The 22,348-nt window shown below is 41.8% G+C and overlaps 1 protein-coding gene across 2 annotated transcripts in view; it reads left to right on the top strand.

Annotated features, from left to right (window-relative positions):
* The window catches only part of LOC147239949 (ankyrin-3-like), a 95,524-nt gene that overhangs the window by 41,449 nt on the left and 31,727 nt on the right, over positions 1-22,348 (top strand). For both annotated transcript variants that reach the window (XM_086195060.1, XM_086195061.1), the window contains exons 12-27: positions 285-383; positions 953-1,051; positions 2,092-2,190; positions 4,691-4,888; positions 5,994-6,092; positions 6,457-6,555; positions 7,248-7,445; positions 7,801-7,899; positions 8,054-8,152; positions 8,313-8,411; positions 8,619-8,714; positions 9,709-9,781; positions 10,237-10,296; positions 12,620-12,655; positions 15,789-15,912; positions 21,147-21,249. In XM_086195060.1, the coding sequence (XP_086051186.1) occupies positions 285-383; positions 953-1,051; positions 2,092-2,190; positions 4,691-4,888; positions 5,994-6,092; positions 6,457-6,555; positions 7,248-7,445; positions 7,801-7,899; positions 8,054-8,152; positions 8,313-8,411; positions 8,619-8,714; positions 9,709-9,781; positions 10,237-10,296; positions 12,620-12,655; positions 15,789-15,912; positions 21,147-21,249 (1,680 nt within the window). The remainder of the gene's footprint in view (positions 1-284; positions 384-952; positions 1,052-2,091; positions 2,191-4,690; positions 4,889-5,993; positions 6,093-6,456; positions 6,556-7,247; positions 7,446-7,800; positions 7,900-8,053; positions 8,153-8,312; positions 8,412-8,618; positions 8,715-9,708; positions 9,782-10,236; positions 10,297-12,619; positions 12,656-15,788; positions 15,913-21,146; positions 21,250-22,348) is intronic.

A 22,348-nucleotide genomic window follows, 5' to 3' on the forward strand; every position in this document is an offset into this window, starting at 1 on the left:
GGGAGGGGGCTGGCGAGAGGAGAGCCAGTTGTAAAGAAACGTATCTATTTCAGGGCAGCATACTTTGTAATTTTTACAGCTTACAGTTGACTCAATTATTTCCACACATGCCTGTAAGCAGAGGGGCTTTAGAGAAAGAGTGGAAAAGTGTTCTGTGTTTTCCATCCTGTGTTCCAGATTTGTCTGCCATCGCCGGCTCTACAGGACCTACTGAGCCACACACAAAGAGCCATTTTTGTGCTTAAAAACATAATATGTTTTTATTTTTTTTGCCTGTGATTTAGAATGGTTTCACTCCCCTGCACATTGCCTGTAAGAAGAACCGAGTCAAGGTGATGGAGCTACTTCTGAAGCATGGAGCGTCAATACAGGCGGTGACAGAGGTAGGTGTGTGTTACTGTGTCCATCATGGTAGCAGAATGTCATTAAATTCTTTTGAAAGTCATGTCCCCAGCTTATGAACGCTCTTATTCATGAGACTGTAGGTCTTTCACCTCATGTTACGTGTACTTCACCTGGTTAGTGATTCATATTCTCTCATACATTAAAATGACCACGCATTCCAACCCAAAATGTATTTTCCAGAAACATCTGCAGGTTTAGTGTGTTCCTCCAAGAGGAAGGATAGTTGCAGATTATGACTCAATTCAGCAAGTGATTTATGGCTGTAACTGAGGGATTGTGTGGAAATAAATTAACGCTATCAACATAATGAAAGAACATGTCACCGAGTACAACACAGTGGCCTCTTTGTGTTTTTAGTAGCTACAGGGCTGATTAAACTCAGTGGTAAAGAGGACGGAAGGAAGGAGTGGAAGCTGGGGTTTTACATGTTGCTGTGTCTGAAAGAACCTATAGAACTGAATAAAATTGAGGAAAGTGTGACATTCAAGCAGTCCATCTAGATTTTTGCTCCTACTTTCATCATGTTTCTTCTGCTGTCTCCCTCCAGTCTGGTTTGACTCCCATCCATGTCGCAGCGTTTATGGGACATGAAAACATCGTCCACCAGCTCATCAACCACGGGGCTTCACCAAACACGAGCAATGTGGTGAGTTCCCATTCTTTCTATCTCTTTTCTATTCGTCATCCTTGAATGAGCTGGCAAACTCTAAAATGGGAGTTATATGCACATGGGTTGTTCTACCTTTAATACAATATCAATTTAGTTGTTAACTGAAAAATATTTGATGAATAGTGTGGTACAGGCAAATCATTTTACATAAAAGCTAAAGGTCTGAGCTTTTTTTCTCTTTTTGCCACAGAGGCTTAGAAATAAAGGTTTTAGTGGATGTTGATGAGTCATGATTAAGGAAGTTTTTACAAAAAATGCTACATGCATTTTTAGGCTTGAAATAGATGCACAAGTTTGATTTAGTAATCTAATGAGAGGCCTGTTGTTGTTAGATATACAGTAAGCCAGATTAGCGCAGAACGATGCAACCTGAAAGGTATTTTTATCTCCTGTAATGTGACACCTTAAAATAGGCATTTCATACCCACATCGAGCCTTTACCTTGTAGAAAACCCAGCATTCCTTCCACAAACTTCCCGGCAGCAGAGACCTCTGTAGTTTGGGAAGAAGGAGAGAAAACATATTAATTCCATGTGTAAGGAAAGAATCTCACTCTCGTCTCATCCATAAACACTCGTCTCTTGAAGCTATAAACCCGTTAAATCACATTAAAGGAGGAATAAAGAGCTGCTGTGACTTCTGAGCTAAGAGAAAAGGGGGATGAGAGCAAAAGAGGGGAAAGAGTAACTGCACAGTCAACTCTTCAACCCCAAGTATTCTGTCGCCCACGCTGTGTCTGTGGCCAGGTTACTGTAGAAACGGAGCATTATGGGACGTCATTATGGTGAGTTGGGTGTGGAAAGCGAGGGGGTCTCCCTCTCTCTCTCCCTCTCTCTCTCTCTCTCGCTCTGTCTTTCTCTCTCTCTCGCTCTCTGTCTTTCTCTCTGGTCATACATTTCGTCTTGAAAGAGTTTCTGAAACATCAGTATTTTATTGAAATTTGTGGGATTCATGAGCGAGGAAGAGAATCTAATTTCTTTAATAACTTAAGTGTGTGTTTCGTGTGTGTGTTCCAGAGAGGGGAGACGGCGCTCCACATGGCAGCGAGAGCTGGACAGTCCAGTGTGGTCAGATATCTGGTCCAGAACGGAGCACGAGTCGACGCCAAGGCCAAGGTAGACTTTTGACTTCACATGAAAATCATCAGTCCAAACTGGACTAATTGAAAACAGACTGGTGTGTGTGTGTCTGGGGGTGTGTGTATGTGTATGTGTGTGTCTGTCTTTGCTTGTGGGTTATTACTGAGATAAAGAATCACTGTTCCTGTTTTCATTTTGAGGTTTTGCCTTCTGGTTCACAGAAAAATATTTGAGAGGATGCAAATGAAATGAGGATAGAGGAGAAATTAAAAGATGAATAAAATATATATATAGTAATATATACTATATATATAGTTACAGTGATATTTGGATTCTGAGCAACATGCATCAGAATTGTCCTTTTGATCTGAAACTCTCTTAACACTCACCTGAAACCTTTTTACAAAATTGTTTATGTATGCAAACTCAGTCACACTCATTATGGTTTAAGAAAAAAAAAGGATGGAAGAAATTTCATTTGATGTTCTGTAAATATTCTGTTTGAGTGGAATGAGGAACAAAAGTCTTGTTGAAAGGCGTGTTCACACCAAACGTGACGCAAATTTTTTGTGCGATAAGTTTACATGTTTTTTTTTTGTTGTTTTTTTTTACCTGTCCTGTTCAGTAGCTGAGGCAAGCAGCATCAGTGTTCCTGGTGCCTTGTTGTACTGAAGCAGTTTTATTCTGCATAGGAGGAATCTGATAAACTCCTCTTATTGGCATTTATGTTTAACTTTATTAGGAATGGTGTTGGTTGATTGATGAAGCTACCGGACTGAGGACAGGAGTGGACAGGAAGAGAGAACAGGGACAGGATAGGGAAGACAAGGGGGAGGGGGGAGACAAAAAACAACAACAGCAATAGCAGAAAACAACAACAACAAAAACACAAAAACAAACAAAGACAAAAACAAACAAAAAACAAATAAACAAACAAAGAAAAAGTAACAACAACAACAACAATGGTTGCAGAATTTCCGGTGTAGGCTTACCATTTGGTTTAATATAATTTTAAGATAAATGTCTGAGTGTGTGTTTATGGGTCAGCTGTGCGCTCCATGCGTGTATGTGTGTATACGCGTGTGTACGTGTATGTGTATGTGCTACGGTTTGTCTTGGATGCTGTGCGTAGCTGGCTGTAGCTGATGTGGGGGGCCAGGACATTGCACCCCCAGTCCAGGATGGCAGGTAGGTCAGGACCAGGTCACCAGAGCACCCCGAAATCCCCAGGACACGGGGAGCCCCAGGCCACCCCTCCCCCAGGAAACAGCCACAGGCCCAACCCATGCCAGGACCCATAGGAAAGCATAGGAGCAGCAACCCCCACCCGGAAGCAACCCACAGAGAGACGGGGCAGAGATGACCCCGGTCATTACTTTACATGCAAAGTCTATGTAAAGAGGCGATTAGACGCAAATTTGCATGTATACTCGCCCGGCGATGCAAATAATGCGAATTTCGCTTATCCGCATCTACGTGTCGAGAGAGCCTATCAGCGTTGAAATTCCCCTGGTGTCAGTGAAGTCATGTCAATGGTCCTGGCGCCTGTAGTTGGTGTCCATCCATGATATCCTGGCACCGATCCTTGCCAACACGTCATCGAACTGGGCTCTTAAGTACTGTTGGAAATGGCCGTCGTCAAGGCACAGTTACCGGAGAAAGCGGTGAAATTCACCCAGCTGTGTGCGCCTTCGGATTATGCCATGGATCCAGATACAGCGGCATTTGGTTTTCCGCCATATCTGGGACTTCCACAACAGCTACAACCCAGCAACAGTTGTTCCGTCAGCCATGGTTGCTGATGGAAAGAAACAGCGAAAAAAAATTCTCCTCGCTGGGGGAAAAAAGGGGCTGTATGGCGGTGCAGTGGTCAGCACTGTACCCTTTACAGCAAAAAGGTTTGAGGTTCGAGTCCCGGCTCGGGCACAGGATCTTTCTGTGTGAGTCTGCATGTTCTCCCTGTTCCTGCTGGGTTCTCTCTGGTACTCCAGCTTCCTCCCACAGTCCAAAGACATCAAGAGGGGACCAGGTTAATCCAGACTCTAAATTGACCGAAGGTGTGACTGGGAGAGCCAATGGTTGTCTGTCTCTATGTGTTGGCCCTGCCATGGACTGGTGACCCATCCAGGGTGAACCCCGCCTCCCACCTGAAGGCTGCTGGGATCGGCTCCAGCCCCCTCGCGAACCTTAATTGGAATAAGCGGAAGACGATGGATGGATGGATGGATGGATGGATGGATGGATGGATGGGGAAAATAGTTCACACGAATGACGTGAATAAAAACATGATCCAGCGATCAAATTGGCGCGAATAGAGAGATGCGAAAATTTGCATCGCTTTTGTTGTGAACATGCCTTTACAGTTTAAAACCAAAAAATGTGAAAATTCTCTCTTCTACAAGAAGATACAATATATCTGCTGCCTGAGTGCCCTCCACAGGAACACATTTAAGTGTCCTTATTTCCTTGTGAGCTCCCTTGAATTCTGTTTACTCTGTATTGATAAAAGTTATGTTTGTTTGGTTGTTTTCCCCAGGATGAGCAGACTCCGCTACACATCTCAAGCCGCCTCGGTAAACAAGACATTGTCCACCAGCTGCTGGACAACGGGGCATGCCCAGATTCCACCACCAGCTCGGGATACACACCCCTGCACCTGGCCGCCAGAGAGGGACACAGAGATGTGGCTGCAGCCCTGCTTGACCAAGGAGCGGGTCTGGGCATTACTACTAAGGTAGACACACACACACACACACTGCAATCTGATACATACCTGACATCGCCTGATAGATTGATTAGTCTTGTCACTCACATATGTAGCACGCGAGAAGATAACTGTGAATGCTTTACCCACGCACACACGGACAGACTGAGATTCCGTAAAGTGATAGAGGAATGAGTCATAAAACCCGAAAGTAAATTGCTGAACGTCTAGTTCCCTCTTCTGAAAGTCGTTGGGATTTTCAATGAATTTTGGTAAATGCCTGAAGTAAGGTCTGTCATTCGCACTCAATTAAGTTATTGAAAAAAATCTATGGAATGCAATATGTCAGAATTAAAAATGTCTCTTTAAAACAGCGGTTGCTAACAAGTACCAATGGTCAAAGGCAGTTGAGGTGATTTTGTCGATAGCCCAATGTAGCGTTGCACGTCTACTTAACATTTCAGAAATCATAAAGATTATCTTAGTGAACAAAACTTTGAGTGTCAAAATCGTTTGCTCACCACAAATATCATTTTCTTCAATTATCAAAAATCCAAAATCCAACCCAAAAATCACATGAGCTCTTTGTCGAGGGAACTCATGGTGATGTTGGCCTAAAAAGACGCCTCATACCAGCAGCACACTGGTGGAATAAAAGAACGTTCATCTCCAATTTAATAGATTCTTCCTTGGACCTTGCTCTAATACTCCATCAGGTTTCATCAAAATACATGTGGTCTTTTTTTGTTTAATCGTAGTTTTTTGTGTTAAATAATCACTGACTTTAAACCAGGCAGCCAATCTGGAAGTCCTGTATTCATCCCTGACTTAATGTTTGCTTCCGCTCTGAGTGACGAACCACGGTCGCAGATCTGCGCATCATAGTTAAAGAATCTCATTTCACTTTCTCCACACCCTGAGCTTTCATTAAGTTTCATCATTTTTAAGCTCCAAATAATCAGTTCCCCATGTTGTCGTGACATAACCTTATAAATGGCTCAGTTACGTGTGACCTAACGCACTTGCAGCTGTGCACATTGATTGAGTCATGGACCCAGCACTAGTTTAAGCAGTAGCAGTGTTTTCAGATTTCTTTTACAGTTGGAACGCTTTTTTTCCACTTGTGTCTTCCCAGAAGGGTTTCACACCTTTACATGTAGCAGCAAAGTATGGGAAGCTGGAGGTGGCAAACCTGCTGCTGCAGAAGAACGCTTCACCTGATGCTGCTGGGAAGGTAATGCATGTTAAGACAGGGGTTCCCAAACGTTTCAGCTCAGGAGCCCCCGCCCTCAAAAATAGAATGACCACTCCCACCATCCCTGGGGGAGGTGAAAACAAACTCATCCACCTTCCTAAGCACAGCCAAATTTAACTTTCTCTTCCTAGTTTTATCATAGTGAAGATTACTGTGTTTATCTTTAGCAACAATCATGCATTTTCTAATGAATTTGATTTTTTTTTTTTTTTTTTGGTGGAACCCCAGGTTAAACAGTCAAAAAAACAGTCTCTTGTATGCATTCTGTTTGTTTCTTTTGTACACTATACAGTACGTATCGTATGTCACATCTAACAGGGCTTGTGTGTGATTGTGTGTTCAGAGTGGTCTAACTCCACTGCATGTGGCAGCGCACTATGATAACCAGAAGGTGGCACTACTTTTGCTCAAACAAGGAGCTTCACCGCATGCTGCTGCCAAGGTAAGAGTCAGTCAAAGTGGATGTTTGAAGCGGGCTGACCTAGTTTCAGTCGCCCACATGCAATTACCCGGTTCTCTAGTGAGCTGGCTGCACGCCTCTTCCATGCTAATGCAGGAAGAACAGCAACTGAAATCAGCCCAAGAAATAACCAATCATTTTGAACGCAAAACATTCAATCACCCTCAAAGTGCAAGAATTCTAGTTAGTGTTTTGAAGCAAATGTCTTGAAGTGCTGAACATGAAGACAACAGTAGAAGAAGATAAAGACGTCTGATTCAACCAAGGGAGACCAAAAAAAATACAGGAAAGGCGGGACAAAGAGAACTGGGCAGGAAAATATCCTCAGCTTAGCCGGCACGCAACTTTACTCCATTCTCATGAAAACATCCAGCTCAGAATGTTTCAAAGACACGACAAAAATTGTCAAAATCGGACTTTGTAAAACTGCAATCAAATGCTGCGGTCTTAAAATCAAAGTAAGAAAATTAGGAAAAAAACAATTCAACATCTTATCTTCCATCGATGTTATTGCTAGTTTCTAACCCCGCCTGTTTCCCATCTGAGAAGCCAGTTTCTGTTAGAGAAACATCCCCTTTGTCATTCATCATCACTTTATTTTTAATAGCACATAATTGATTGTTCGAGCAGCGTTACACAAAGGAAATCATCTTCTGTTTTTTTTCTGTCATCAGAACGGTTACACGCCACTCCACATAGCAGCCAAGAAGAACCAGATGGAGATAACCACCACGTTACTGGAGTACGGGGCCTCCACCAACACAGTGACACGCCAGGGAATCACGCCTCTGCACCTCGCCGCTCAGGAGGGCAATGTGGACATCGTGACGCTGCTGCTGGCGCGAGACGCTCCCGTTAACATGGGCAACAAGGTACAATACAAGACCCCCATTTATGTGGGTTATTAATTAGAACCTAAGTGTCACTGGCAGGTCAGACAGGGCTTTCAGCAGTGACGGTGAAGGAGGTGATAAGTGGATGTTTGTTTTTGGTTTTGCAGCATTTCCCAAAAACTTTAAGACAGATTTTGACGACATTTGGTGGATTGATTTTAGGAGGAACTGTATGTTGAACTACATTGAATTCCTTGAGCACGTTTGAAATGATCAAGGATATTTCAGGTTCTGGAATCCATGTGACTGCATTCTGGATCTGTAATGTGTATTTTTTGAATGTGTCTGCTCTGTATTAAACCGTTAATTATATTTTCTCTTTCTCTCTGCTTAGTCTGGTCTGACTCCACTGCATCTGGCTGCTCAGGAGGACAAAGTCAATGTTGCCGAGGTTTTAGTCAACCATGGTGCCACTATTGACCCTGAGACCAAGGTACGACTGTCTCTCTCTCATGGTCTGTTGATTGCAAATCTTAAATCTAAAGTGATGTTGTCAACATCACAAGGCATCTCAGGCCTTGCAGGGCTATGAGATCATGTAGTGACAATAATCTCACCGCTGATCTCATTTTATGAATTCCTTTCAGTTGGGTTACACTCCTCTCCATGTGGCCTGTCACTATGGCAACGTGAAGATGGTCAACTTCTTGCTGAAAAACCAGGCCAAGGTCAACGCCAAGACCAAGGTAGCCATGTTGTATGTGTGAGGGGATTTTGCTGGCTGTAGGAGAATATTTTGAGTGACTGAATATTTTCTAACCATATGTGTTTACTGTATGTCAGTGGAGTAATCTGTTTTTTTTTGTTTTTTGTTTTTTTTGCCGAAACTCTCCCTCTCCTCTACAGAACGGCTACACTCCCCTCCATCAGGCTGCACAGCAGGGACACACACATATCATCAACCAGCTGTTACATCATGGAGCATCGCCCAATGAACTCACCACTGTGAGTGCCCACACTCAGACTGTACAGTAGATTTAAAATTTAACTCCTGCTTGTGACCTTTGTTCCTCCAAGTTCTTCCAGAATTTTCCATTAAAATAAAGATCACATTAGTGAACAGGATGTGTAGAAATTAGATAATTAAGTACACATGCTAAATAATTCTGTGTTATTATTTGTTGAAAATTACTAACATTTTATTTTCTGTAGAATGGGAACAGTGCTCTGTCCATTGCCAGGAGGCTCGGCTATATCTCTGTCGTTGATACACTCAAGGTGGTCACCGAGGAGACCCTGACCACTCAGGTGTGTGTGTGTGTGTGTGTGTGTGTGTGTGTGTGTGTGTGTGTGTGTGTGTGTGTTATATCATCATTTCCTTTGATGATATAAACAACAAGGCATAATGGACCAAATGACTCCCGGCCCACTGAATAATTTAGCTGTATTTTTTAGCCCATTTACATGTTTTTTGCAGTCCTCGCAGGCAGCAAAGATGCACCACACTCGTGTCAAGGGGATCCAGAGCTGTGTGGCTGCTCAGAAACAAACTATTTGCTATTCAATAAATGTAGGTTTGCATAGCCTGATAATTTGTTCTGACTTTTTTTCGATCTTGAAAAACTCAGCACTAGTTCCAGTTTTTTTGTTTTGTTTTTGTTTTTAGTGAAAATGATTATCACTCAGTAATTAATAGCTTTCTGGAAGACTTTCAATTGAAGATTTCCTGTGACAGTCCTTCACATTAAAAGCCTTCCTGTGGCACCAAAGGCTTTTAATATGAAACCTCTGCAGGAAACATTGACTGTAAAAGGAAATGGACGGCATGACACAGCTCCCCAAAAGTGAAGCCACAAGCTCGTGATCGCCTCCTGGTGACTGACTTTTTTCCACAAAGATGATTTTTATCATTATAGATAGTTAAGGTTATACTGATGTGTGCCCTCGACCCACTTGGTTACTCGGGTATTTGATGCTATGACAGGTGGGTGTGGTGCTGTGATTAAAAACTGCTTTAGTTTGTGCACAACTACTCAGAGGGGAGAGGAGAGTAATTTCCTATAAATATGATTCTGTTTCAGACCATAAAGAATGAGTTGTGAATGGGACAGGACCTTAGTTAAATGGCTCCATCCAAATGACCTCACCAGCACACAACATCAAACCACTAAATATCTGAGCCTCTTAAAAGAATAGCTGACTATTTTGGTGACGATGAGACCAAATAGTAAGACTGGAGGAAGTAACTGGTAGCGTGCAAGTTAATGTTATTATTTTATAAGAGCGTGTCTGTATTCAACAGACTGTGACAGAGAAGCACAAGATGAATGTTCCAGAGACCATGAATGAGGTGCTGGACATGTCCGACGACGAAGGTAAGGGTTCCAGCAACAGATTTATAACTCACTGATGTGCAAACTTGTGTTTCTTTATTTTCATCGGTTCTCTGCATGCAGCCTGACAAACCTCAAATCCTGCACGGTCAGCCAGACGTGTAAGATATCCGGTTGAGTCATGTTTTGGCAGGCAGTTACAAGTCATGGACTTAGAACAGGATGATACCCCAGTGTGTTTTCCTTCTGTTGCCAAGGAAATATAGTTATTTTGTTGTCACTTTTTGCCTTTTAACTTTTATCCATAATGTGATTTAAACTTTATTTCCCAACTATCCATGCACAGTAAAAGGGTTTTGGCACACTAGCAATATATTAAGTATTTTTGATTTGATGTATTTTAAGTTTCTGTGATTATTATTTTCTGATGGACATTAGTTTTCCATATTTTTTGGTTCCCTCTTTCTCTAACCCTGTCCTCCATCCCAACCTCACAGTCTGTAAAGCCAATGTTCCTGAAATGATCACTGAGGACTTTTTATCTGATGTTGAAGAAGGTATTTTTTCCATCTTTTTTTATCAGTATTTGCTCTTTAAATCATGTCTTCCTTTTTTCTCTTTTGGTCTTAACTCAGTCTATATGTCACTTCTGTTGCTAACATTTTATACTTCTGCTTTATCTTTAATTTTGTCAGTTAACTGTTTATTCAGTTGATAATGGATCATATTTTTACTGGAAAGGATTAGGGCCACGTTTGACTTTGGTTTTGAATTTTTTTTTAAGTTAATAAATCACATTTTATTCTTTTTTGTTAAATTCTTTCTCGTTTGATTTTATTATAGTAGGGTATAAAAAAAATAATTTCAACTTTTTTTCCTCTTTTCTTAAACTTTTTGATTTCCCTTTATGCAGCGAAGGCACAAATGTCACTGCGATACACTGTAATTATTGAGTCCTGTCAGCTGCTGCTTCCCCCATCAGCTCTTTCACACTGTTCCTCTGAAGGCCTCTCTATTTTTGTGCATCAAAATGTAGGGAATATGCCTTTCTCTCGGTTGCCATGCCAACTGTCTGCATATGGCATTGTGGGCTGTGTAACAGCTTTCTTTTCATTGTGCAGAGTATGCGCTCACACTTGATCCTTTGTCTTGGGTGGCTTGTCGCTGAGGCTTCTATTGTAGTTTCATGCATTAGAGCCAAAGCAAACACGGCATCAGCTGCTGCAGTGAGTGTGTTTGTCTGCTTCGCTCACAAATGGCTAAAGTTGAACTCTCTGAATGAGACAGAAAAAATAGATGTGTTGAGTGTTTGTTTCGTATTCACTCATTCTGCCTCGCGGTGTTTTTGCTGCAGTGATGTTACAGAATGAGGCTTTCGTTATTTTAGGTCGTCACATGTTGCTGCTGCAAGTTTAAATAGTTGCTAAATGTCAGCAGCCTGCACAAACCCACTTTTCCTCAGCTCTATTGAACCCATTCACTTTCCAACTATTTATATGCGTGATGGAACTACCAGGTGTGCCATAGTTTATAGGTCTGCTGTTGACATTAATACAGAATATCATGTAACACTGATCTCTCTAAAGAATGCTCTGGACATGATGTCATTAAGTGACGGTCTGTGCCAGGTATCAAATGGTTGAATGGACAGCATATTACATAGGAGCCAGGGGATCGAACTAGTAACCTTTTGATGACTAGACAGCCTTCTGATTAGGAGATAGCCACGCTACTTCCTGAGCCATGCTATCCTCACAGTCTCCCTGGTGGAGCACACATGCAGAGGTATTGGCCTTGTTCCTGTCATTTGAACAGATGTCGTGTCACCACTATGTAACATGGTGGTGGGAGGTCATTTCATATCTAGGAGACTGAAAAAAGATGAGACTAATAGAATGGAAGAAGTGGAATGTTTGCTCAGGTTCCTTAGGCTGCATTCAGACCTAAGTGAGTGTTGCTGCAGTTGTGCTGCGTTAATATTTGGTCTGTTTGTGAGATGTGTATTGTGAACTTTAACACCCCTCCCCAAGTGAAGAGGGTGGTGGTAACATGCAGGTAACAGCAGTTTGCCAACCACCATGAGACAACAAATGCAAAGGTTATCAACAGAGACAAGGTCACTAACCAACAGAGAGGGTCACTTCCTCCTCATTCGTATGTCCAGCTATCTTGTATGTCAAGTCTTTCCAGTGCTTCCACAGGCGAATGCAGTGGCAATCAGTTCAGATTTCTTTATGGATGATTTGAAGTGGCCTTGGCCAACCGAAAGGCAGTTCAGTGTCTCCCAGACAGCCCAAGGTTGTTGGTGGCCTGCATTCATCTGGGATGATACCTCCCCATCATCTGGTCAACTGGCCGCCGAGGCTGTCCTGCTGGTTTATGTGATGGTGGCGTGTTGGTGGTTGGTGGTTGCAGAGTTTGCTGCTTCAGTCACACACTGTGATACAGCTCCTGTTTCAGCGTGGTCTTGGATGCTCCACGCGGAGGTTTCTGTTGGCGTCCCAGGTGGTTGCGACCACTGTTTTGCTGCATAGACCTCAAGGCAGTGTGTTGCTCAGGAAACAGCTGAGGGCATCTTACCATCAGATCTCTGGTTTACTTGCTGCAGCGTGATGTCAGGGTGTGCTTCTCTGGAAGCTGATTCTGGTTTTACTTGAGAGAAACTGAATGAGAGAACCTGCATTTTTGCTGTAGTGTCTGATTTTTTTTCTGAATCCACCCTCAAACATAGAATTTTACTTCATATACTTAAAGCTGAAGTCACTTCCTGTGTGCTTGGTTTCGAAATACTCAGGATATTCCAAAGATTGAGTCCTGGTTGAATGAATCATAAAGAAGAAAATAAATGGTTGAAGGTGTATTTCTGCTTTGTTTAAACAGAGATGGATTTTGGAAATATCTGCATCAGCTATTCTTGTAAGTCCAAAGAACGTCTCACTACAACTAACTCAAATAACCAACCAGAAGTGGTGCTGCTAAACCAACTGAACTAAACTTGTGTGTGTGTGTGTTTGTTGCCTTTTCTTAAATGTATGTTTATATGTGCGTGTTTGCCCTCACACTCATCCAATGTGAGGGTCAGTGATGTTGATGTTGAGCTTCAGTAGAGAGCCCCATCTTTAATTTCTGATCTAAAATTATCTCATGTAACTCCAGACACACACACTCTCACACACACTCTCACACTCACACACACGCTCACACTCACATACCAACTGAGTAACAGCAATGATGAATAACACCACTAACACACAGTCCGTGAGCTAAATCAGGACAGCACACACACACACACACACACACACACACACACACACACACACACACACACACACACACACACCCAGGCCAGTCTACAAGGAGTTTTTCCAGAGTTGTGAAGAAGTTACCTCATAATACTTCTCATATAAATTGACAGGGGAGGAATCCAGTCTAGAAGATGAGCCTGATATCAAAATGTTGATAAAAAATGAGGCCTTTAAAAAAAATAATAATAATGAAATAGCGCAGGTAAAAAATTAGATTTTGCTGTTAGATTATCATTTGGAGTCAATGTAAAATTGATTTTGTTTAACAGAAATTAAAAAAATCCCAGAAAGTTTAATCCCGTACTTTGGAGGATTTGAGGGCTCGAAATGCAAGGAAAAAGCATGAACTTTTGACCCATCGCCGTGTGCCTTGGTAGTCAGCGACTAGGAAAATATTCATAATATGGCCATGAAATTTTTCATGGCTTCATTAAACAAATTAATTTATTGTACAAAAAAAAAAACGGCTGATTGTGAGGCATAACCCATGTGGGTCATTTATGATCAACTGAGAAAATACAGTGATTGTTCCACTCACATCGTGTTCCTTCTCGTTCCCACAGTCTAGAACACAAATAGAAGGTGGAACTTTGACACCTGCAGGTCACAAACAGTGAGGTTGGACTTTATGGAGAGGAAGGAGCCGTTTCGTGTCTGGCAGTTCCATGTGAAATGGAGAATATTTGTGTGCTCATGTAATCTGGAATTTTCAATGCGTGAGAGGAGCATGAGCCCAATTATTTATAGCAAGACTATTCTTTCAGTGTGATGCCCTGCTTCAAGTAGGTTGATTAAATCCAGCTCAGACTGGGTTAAAACAACCAAGAACTTGGTGATGGGTTACCACGAAGACTGAGTTTTGGCTACACGTTACCATAGTGGGGTGGCCATGTTTGAAAATACTCCACAAAACATGAAACTGTTGTGACTACGTCTCCACATGATCAGATATTTTCCAATCTTAACATGTTTGATGAGAGTTCCAGCCTGAAGACATTCACAAGCTGAACTTTAGTGATAACAGGAAGTAAGCCATGATATTGTAACAGCTTTCGATTTACATCAGAATTATTTCCATGTGACTTACAGCAACATAATATATACGTGTCTGACACAGAAAAGTTTTAGCATTAGGGTTATTCCACGCAAAATCCAAATAGTGTCAAGTTTCACCGCTCTGTCACTCAACGGTACAGACACACATTCTGACCTGTGCAGGGCGGGGCTTGAGGCTTTGATAAGGGCCACAGCAGAAATGTGCCAGGAGCTGACAGTTCCCCTTGACGGAGGTCTATGCGCTCTGAGTGCATTCTTTTTCTTTCTTTTTTTTGTCTTTTCACAGATGTGTCATAGAATTCATGGTCATGAAAATTTGTAACAACAAACTGGATAAGTCCTTGAAATATATTGAAAAATATGTAACAGTTATGGGATATGGGAATTCCATATTCAGCAATTAACCTACTACTATAAATGCTACTTAGGTAGAGTTAGACAACTTTACCCTGCCACACACACACACACACACATACACACGCACACACACACTTACTATTCCTGTCCTGCTGTAAGATCTAGGTGTGTGTTCTGAAACTTTGTCTCACACACACACACACACTCACACACACACACACACACACACACACACACACTGGATAATCCCGGAGCAGGGTGGGTAGGCGGGAGAAAGCTGATCTGTTTGTGTGAGCACTGGACTGTGAGAGAGAGATAGACTGTAGTTGCAGGGGCGAGCGACACAGAGTTTTAGGAAGGTCGAAGAAAGTTAGTCCAGTGTAGACGGGCCGGCTGAATGAAGTGTTTTAAAGCAGGAGGTGAGTTTAGGTTCGCTCTCATTCACACTGGAGGGATCCTGGAGAATAGTTTGGAATTCAGCCAGATGGGGTCTGTAAAGTGAGAGAGGGAGAAAGTTTAGGGGGAGGGGTGCTGTAGCAGCAGGGGATGAGGTGACGGGTTGGTTCTCCGGTGCTTTGTGATTGCTGGAATGCTGTCCTTTTCTCTCTCTTTCCCTCTTGGTCTCTCTGCCTGCATGCACTTGCTCCCCTCTCCCCTTTTGACTCCTCCTCTCCTCCTTTTCGCTTTCAACTCGTGCGGTCATCAGTAGGCTAGGATCTACAGTGCATCTGAGGGGAGTAACATGCAACTAACGGTTCTCCTGCTAGGCCTGTAATGTATGTTTCAACTTCTGTTTGCTGTGATGAGTTCAAATGTCCCTGTTTTTATGTACCAAGGTTGAATTGGAATCCATGTTAAAGCTTTTAAATGTGCTATTACTGCTAGCTGATATCTGACAGTTACTGGCAGCAGTGTGTTTGTTGTTGGTTACCTAATGACTGAAGCTTTCATTGACAGCAAGACTTCAGCTTGTGTGTGTGTTCGCTGGACCGAAGCTGAACTGGAAAACATCCTCTGGGCAGAGGATGAATTGATCAGGAGCTAATTTGCTATGGTTGACATGGATGGCTAAAGCAAAAAAAACACAGAAAGGAGGAAATTTTTAACTGTGCATGCAGAAGTTCAAACATTTCTACCAAACATCCACACGGATGCAGTAGAAAGTATTCCTCGCTCCAGGGAATCTTGAATGAAGGGAAAGCGCTACTCATTCATTTGCACTCCCACCAGTCCCAAATTTTAGTTTGGTCAGAAAACTACAGAAGAGAGACACTTAGATGACTTCCTTACTTCCCTAATTTTATTTGGCTCTGTGTGTTTTGAACTGCCAGGTGATGATGCAATGACGGGGGACACAGACAAATATCTAGCCCCCCAGGACCTGCGAGAACTGGGAGATGACTCGCTCCCTCAGGAGGGCTACATGGGCTTCAGTGTCGGTGCTCGGTCACAGAGGTAAGATATGTTGCACCCCAGATCGTCATGACTATCTGTTCAAGGCTTTCTCCAGTAAAGATTGTAATGTAATATCATTTTTAAATCACATTCTTTACATCAATGATGTGAGGATTCCCTATGCTTCCACTGTCTGCTGTGCCTGAGCCTTGAAGGAGACTCGGGTCCAGCTCAGACCAGACAGTAACGTTTGTCCTGAGTGCGTTGCGATCTTGGTACAAAGGTGGCATACCAGTGTCCAGAGGAATGGACGTGTTCATATGCATGTGCTTGAATGGGCTTTATTTTTAAAGCTGTCTACAGTTAATTCTTATATAATTCTGACTCCTCCCACTGACAGATGCATTGAACAGAATTCCCCCCTCAGCAGAGGTCATAGGTAGTTCCCCGGGGCTGTTGAACTTTTTGCTCAGTGTAATGAATGCGCTAAAATATTGACAGTTGTGCAACACATTGGAGGGAGGGGTTATTGAATGTCTAAAGAGTGACACACATGGACACGGAGCCACAGGAAATTAGAAGCATGTTCAGTTCCATGGCCCTGAGCACTGCTTGAGCAACACACACGTGTGGGTGTGGGTGTGGGTGTGGGTGTGCGCGCGTATGCATAAAGGGGAAACCCAAAGTTTGAAATGGTTTGATAAATTAGTGGGTCTTTGCATGGATGGAATCAAATAACCTCCAGCTCAGTCGATTTACAAATAGATTACAGACTTAAATCTGACAATCTGGAGCAATCTAACCTCAACTGAATTGATGATATGTGAGTTCCTATAAAGTAGTTGTGTAGTTTCTATTGTCAGCACTATTTTATTGATGTTTTTACTTGGTACATGATCCCAAAAAGTTAAAATAATAGAGTTGCAACATGGGAGGAGGCATTGCTTTGGTAAATACATAATAATTCTTAAATAATCTTATAAAACTACTCAAATCTCCTCGTTAATGTCATATTAGTGTATGCTTATGGCCATTATCATTTTTTACCTACGAGCCTCTGCAGCTGTTGCTATGGCAAAGCAGCCATCAGCAGAGTGTATGCTTCAGCTTCAGCTTGCAACACATGCACCAGAAATGCTTGTGTCTGGGTATGTCTGAACAAAAAGCTCCCTTAAGAGTTTGTTTCTGTTTTTAAAAGTGCCATTTGTGGAAATCAAATCAAGCTAGTGCCTCATATAACACTCCAAACCAACTGGGGGTAAAGATGGGCTCTACTTACTTTCCAATCTTGTCTCACTCTTCTTGATGTATAAATTGACAAGAGGAAGTGGACCAGTACTAGCTTGTTAGGAATTTTACAAGTGTCTCCTTTAAATGCTGCACTTCTAAATATGTTGATGATAAAGACGATGGATGGAAAGACTGAATGGAAAGGGCAAGGTTTTGCTCATGGCAACAAACCCACACCCTCACCCCTGCACTTCCGTTAAGAAGAGATTAGCATCTTTTAGATTTTTGTATTTTGGTGCTTTAATTAAACTGTTTCGGTCCACTGTTGCTGTTCTTATATTCTGAAACCATGGAATTGAACAGGTAGCTACTGAAATGAAGCTTTCAATTGTAAAAACAAAAACAAAAAAAACCTAAATGTTACAAAAGCATAAAAATTGAAATAGCAATCCTCGGCATGTCAAGTTGTTTTGGAAGGCATCTCTGACACAACGTTCGTCGCCTCTGTTAAAACGTGGCATCATGGCTGGCAACTACAGGTTAAGTGTTAATTTCTGGACGAATTATCCCTTCATGTACAGACAGAATCAAATATGTCCCCCAGGAGGCGGTACAGGCCAAACACCAACTTAATAAGATAATATAAGTTTTTCTACTCTGGTCTGAAGACCATTCATGCAGATTTTACCAACACAATTACATTCTAATTTTTCAAGGGCTCCTCAGAAAATTACCTTCTGAAAGTGTCATGTCTCCCACTTCGCAACTCTGTTATAAACCACTGAGAAAGATGTGGAGTAGACTGGACATAGAGATGAGTCCCTCTGATATTCGTTGGGAGGCAGTGAGAGGTGGGCGAGACAGGCAGCATCCTTCTACCAGACTGCATCTCTGCTCAGGCTTTTCTACTCTGCATCTCTGTCCATTCCTTTGTTTGTTCATGATCTTTTATTCTCTCCTCATGTCCGTTGTTAATGTTAGTCCCAAAGTCAGGTAAGGCTGAAGGCATGAAGAGCCCCCCCCCCCCCCCCCCCACACTACTCCTCTCTCCACCCCCCCACCCCCCAACACCCTCTGACCCCAGAAGCTGCAGTATTATGGTCCAGTGTTTGGCTACTAATGAATGTGACCAGTTCTATGTTCTTCAACCCTGTTGTATGTGACTATCAGGCACTGTGTTGTGTACTGTGGTTTACTGGGTCTCCTGCTCGTAGAGAATAGAGTGTTTGCTTTCATGTCTGATGACTGTGGTTATCATTTGCGCCTTGGTCTTTGTGGATTTGTCACAAAGGTGATAAGATGAAGCTTTGCATCATTTTGGTTTCCTTCATCAAGCTTCCAGGGACCTGAACTGATAGAGATGCTATTGCATTTATCAGTTCAGAGTCTGAATCCAAATAACAGACAGTGCAGAGTTCTCTCACTGTATTTTGTGCTAAGCATGGTTACACTTTTACAAGCAAAAACAGTCTCAACAGGGTTTTTTTTTGTTTTTTTGCTTGTAATAAATCATGTGCCAATGCAGTAAACATAATGCACTTAATATTTCTTGAAAAAAAATTCAAAGACGACTCATTTTAGATGGTACTTATCATGTTTTTCTGTCTTATAGTAAATGTAATGATCTCTGGGATATGTAATTAAAAACCAGCATACGTGGAAATAGAGTTTGAATAAGTGATACATATAATTAAGTACAGCGGAAATGTGCAAGAATTTGAGAAGTACATTATTCTTAACTGAATTAGGCATAGATTAGTATTTTGTCCTTGTCTCTTGTATTGTACCAGAAACGACTTAAGCTTTTTAGATTTTAAAATTTCTTTTTGCAAAGCGATTGTAGCTCAACAGCAGTAAAGGACTGATCTGAATCAAGATTGTGCCTTTTAAATGTCCTAAATATTTATATTTTTTATTATATTTTATACAGTATTTTTACTTTGTATGGAACTTGAGCGTGGCCACGGCTTTTATTGAACTTAAGCTTATGTCAAAATCATGAAAGTCTACCCAGCCAACAATGTTCTCTGTTCATTGTTCTGTGACTTTGCAGCTTTAGGGTTGTAAAATGAGGTTTTAAAAATCATCTCTCTGGCTTTAGATATCACTTCTTTTTATTTATTCGCACATGAAAATACATTAAAGACAATATGATATTTTTTTCCAAAAGAACACGCTTGATCATTGTGCAAAGAGGTGAGAAACCAAAAAAGGCTTATAAAGATACCACCACGATTTGAATACCAATGTTCATACTTAAATGAAAAAGAGATTTTAACAAAACAACAGAGATGTCCAATCTTTCGAGAAGTTTGTTAATAAGTTGCAAAGAAATCACAATGAAATTCAGGCAGTGTTATTAATTCTCTAGTTTTTGAGTGACGACTGTTCCAGAGAGTCGGTTCTCTTATCTTTTCATTTTGAAAACTCCACCCTCTGTTTTCTTGAGACTTTACTGTAACATTCCTCTTGTGAGAAAATGTCCTTGTTAGACTTTGATAAGTAGAAGGCATGAATCAAAACTCCGGCCTCTCTTGTCTTCCATGGCTTTGTCATCATCCAGAGGTGTGTTTGGCCTTGTTGTGCTACTCCTCTGCAGAGGCTAATTGGCTGATATCACTTAGCTTGTTTTGGAGAAAATAGCACTGCTGTAATTGCGATTGAGATGTTACAGCCGCACATCCATCACATCATTGCTCAGGAATGCTGTTTACGTGCCTCTCTGAAGTCTCTCCTGAAGCTTGAACACCCATCAGAGATCATCTGATGACTTAGAAATGTAACGAGACGGTAAACTAATTATGCTGTTGGGTTTACTGTCCAAATACCAGGTTAATTTTCTGGTATTTTTTTCTAAAGCCCCTTTTTGCCACCTTGATAAGATAAAGGAGGCTTATGATAAACAATCATTTCCATCATAAAGACCAGTACATGATTTCTGTCCTGGCACTTGTCCATCATCCATCATATGATTATATACAGTAATCTGTTTCATTTACAGAAGCTAACTCAGGTTTTTATGGCATTTATATTGAGTTTAATAAAGTTGCTGCCAGGGAAGAGGCTTAAAAAGCTGCTATAGTAGAGTGCCGCAGGGATGACATAGTTTTGTAGGCCATCCCAGAAGTTAGCATTGTCATGGGTTCCCTGGAAGCTGAGGGGATTTTAAACAGCATTTTGGAGGAAAGCAGGAAATCAGCTCTGTGGCCAACAAAAGTATATGAGACTTGCAGTTTTTTGTTCTGCAAGATAATCCCCACGAATGAGCACTACTTCTGTGCTGTTTTTTTCAAGAGGAAATGCAATTGTTAGAGGTGCAAAGCTAACCTTATGCTTTGAACAAACAACATCATGGACGCATGACTTCAGCAGCGCAAGTCACTTTGCGTTTCTTCCATTTTTGACATGATGACCTCAGTCGTCTTGTTGAGACACTTTTTACCAACCAGCATTTGCGAGACAAAACAGCATCAAAATTTGCAAGTGTGTTACTTACTGATGTATTTTATGCCATACAACAAGACATATCTCAAGCTTGGGTTAGCCACGGACTGCACTACAGGTGTTAATTGAAAACCCATTAAAGAAAACACTCACTGGCGAGAACCCATGTTCAATTATGCTCACTTCTTTTAAGGGCTCGTCCCTGCACGACTCCATACCTGTACCCAACTGACAAATCTGCCTTTTATGTTTTTAATACATTTGCTTGCATATTTCCAGATCTTTCAGAAATATAATTAAAGAAAATGGAGAAACTAGATAAGCAGACTCAAATCATCTCTTTTTGTCTCTGGATTTTACCTTGAAAGTTTATCATTTACTGCCTTGTGTTTGTTCTGGTCACTGGTGACATACATTCAGGTTCCTGGAAGCTGCATGCATTTAATGTGATTTTGCTTGTTTTTTTGTTTTTTGTTTTTCTGTTCACTTTCATACCCCCTACCTCCACCCCCACCCCCACCCCCCACCCCCCACCCCATACTCATCCCCCCTCACCTCCCCTCTTCATCATTGTGACTGTTGTCTTGGTAATCCGTGACTACTACGGCAACCACACCAAGCCTGCGTTCCTTCAGTTCTGATAGGTCCAATACTCTGAACCGGAGCTCATTCACACGGGACAGCATGATGATAGAGGAGATGCTGGCGCCTAATAAGGAGATGGTACGTACACTGATCGGACCTCATCGATAACCTTGTACTTGCGATTGTATGTGTCCTCACAGAACCAAAGAACTGGTTGCACATGAACGCATCTTCTTGCAGTGAGAGTTTTTGCAAACAACTGACTTTTTTAACTCCTCTCTCGTTGATGTGTCAGCTGTAAGATCTGAATAGAGCAGAAATTGTTTGGAGCGTCACACAACCCCTGTGGAATGACATCTTTCACTACTGGAATTTGACCCATTTGGTGTGGTCACATTTGAAACTATTTTAAATTGACTTAATCAACATTCAAGTTAGCAGGTGGCTAACAGGAAGTAGCCTCCTCTGCCGTAGCCTGCTTTGTTGATACAGTTGCACAGTCCGTGTCTGTCAACAAACGTGCCAAGCTGTCTTGGTGCTGTGCCAAAAACCAGGATACCCATCAATCCTCTTAAACATGAGTTGGCGTCAAAGACAATCAATCCCGTTACGTTCTACTGAAAGAGAACATGAGATTAGGGCTTCTATCCAGGAATACTTGCTGTGACGCCCCACTTGACTTTAAGGGTGCAGCCCAAAGGCATCAAAGTAGGTTCAGGTGAAACTGAGTGTAGAATCTAACCAAAGAGCCAGCAGTGTTCCCTCAGTTAACTTGTGGGTCACAAGTGACACCAGGATGCTTTTTGCTGGAAACAACATGATGTGAATGATATGAATATGTTTTTATTCAACTGTAATTAGAATATATGTTTGGATAAACTGTCCAACTTTGAATTGGCTGAAAAAAACACCATTCTGCTTCATGCATCTGTGTTGTAGATATAACAACTACCACACCGGTTCGACTGCAGTTGTGCGTCGTTATTAGATGTTGGCGTTTGGTATGCCACAGGTTTTCAGAGTCTGTGATAGTGAGCGATTGTGAGTTATTCCTGTATAAAATTATTATTGTGTTATTTGACCAACTTTGACATTGAACTGTTTAGCCAAGCTAGCTGAAGAGTCACCAAATACACAAACAAGGTCTATCCCAAGTAATTTAGTAGTTTCTGACAGTTTTTCCCAAACTGTGTCTTTAAACCACATCTTTAACCGAATCACATCCAGGCTGTTCTAC

This window comes from Aulostomus chinensis, chromosome 23, assembly GCF_037954235.1.
Source record: "Aulostomus chinensis isolate RoL2024-O1b breed Wild chromosome 23, RoL_Achi_v1.0, whole genome shotgun sequence".
In the NCBI taxonomy this organism is placed as follows: domain Eukaryota; kingdom Metazoa; phylum Chordata; class Actinopteri; order Syngnathiformes; family Aulostomidae; genus Aulostomus; species Aulostomus chinensis.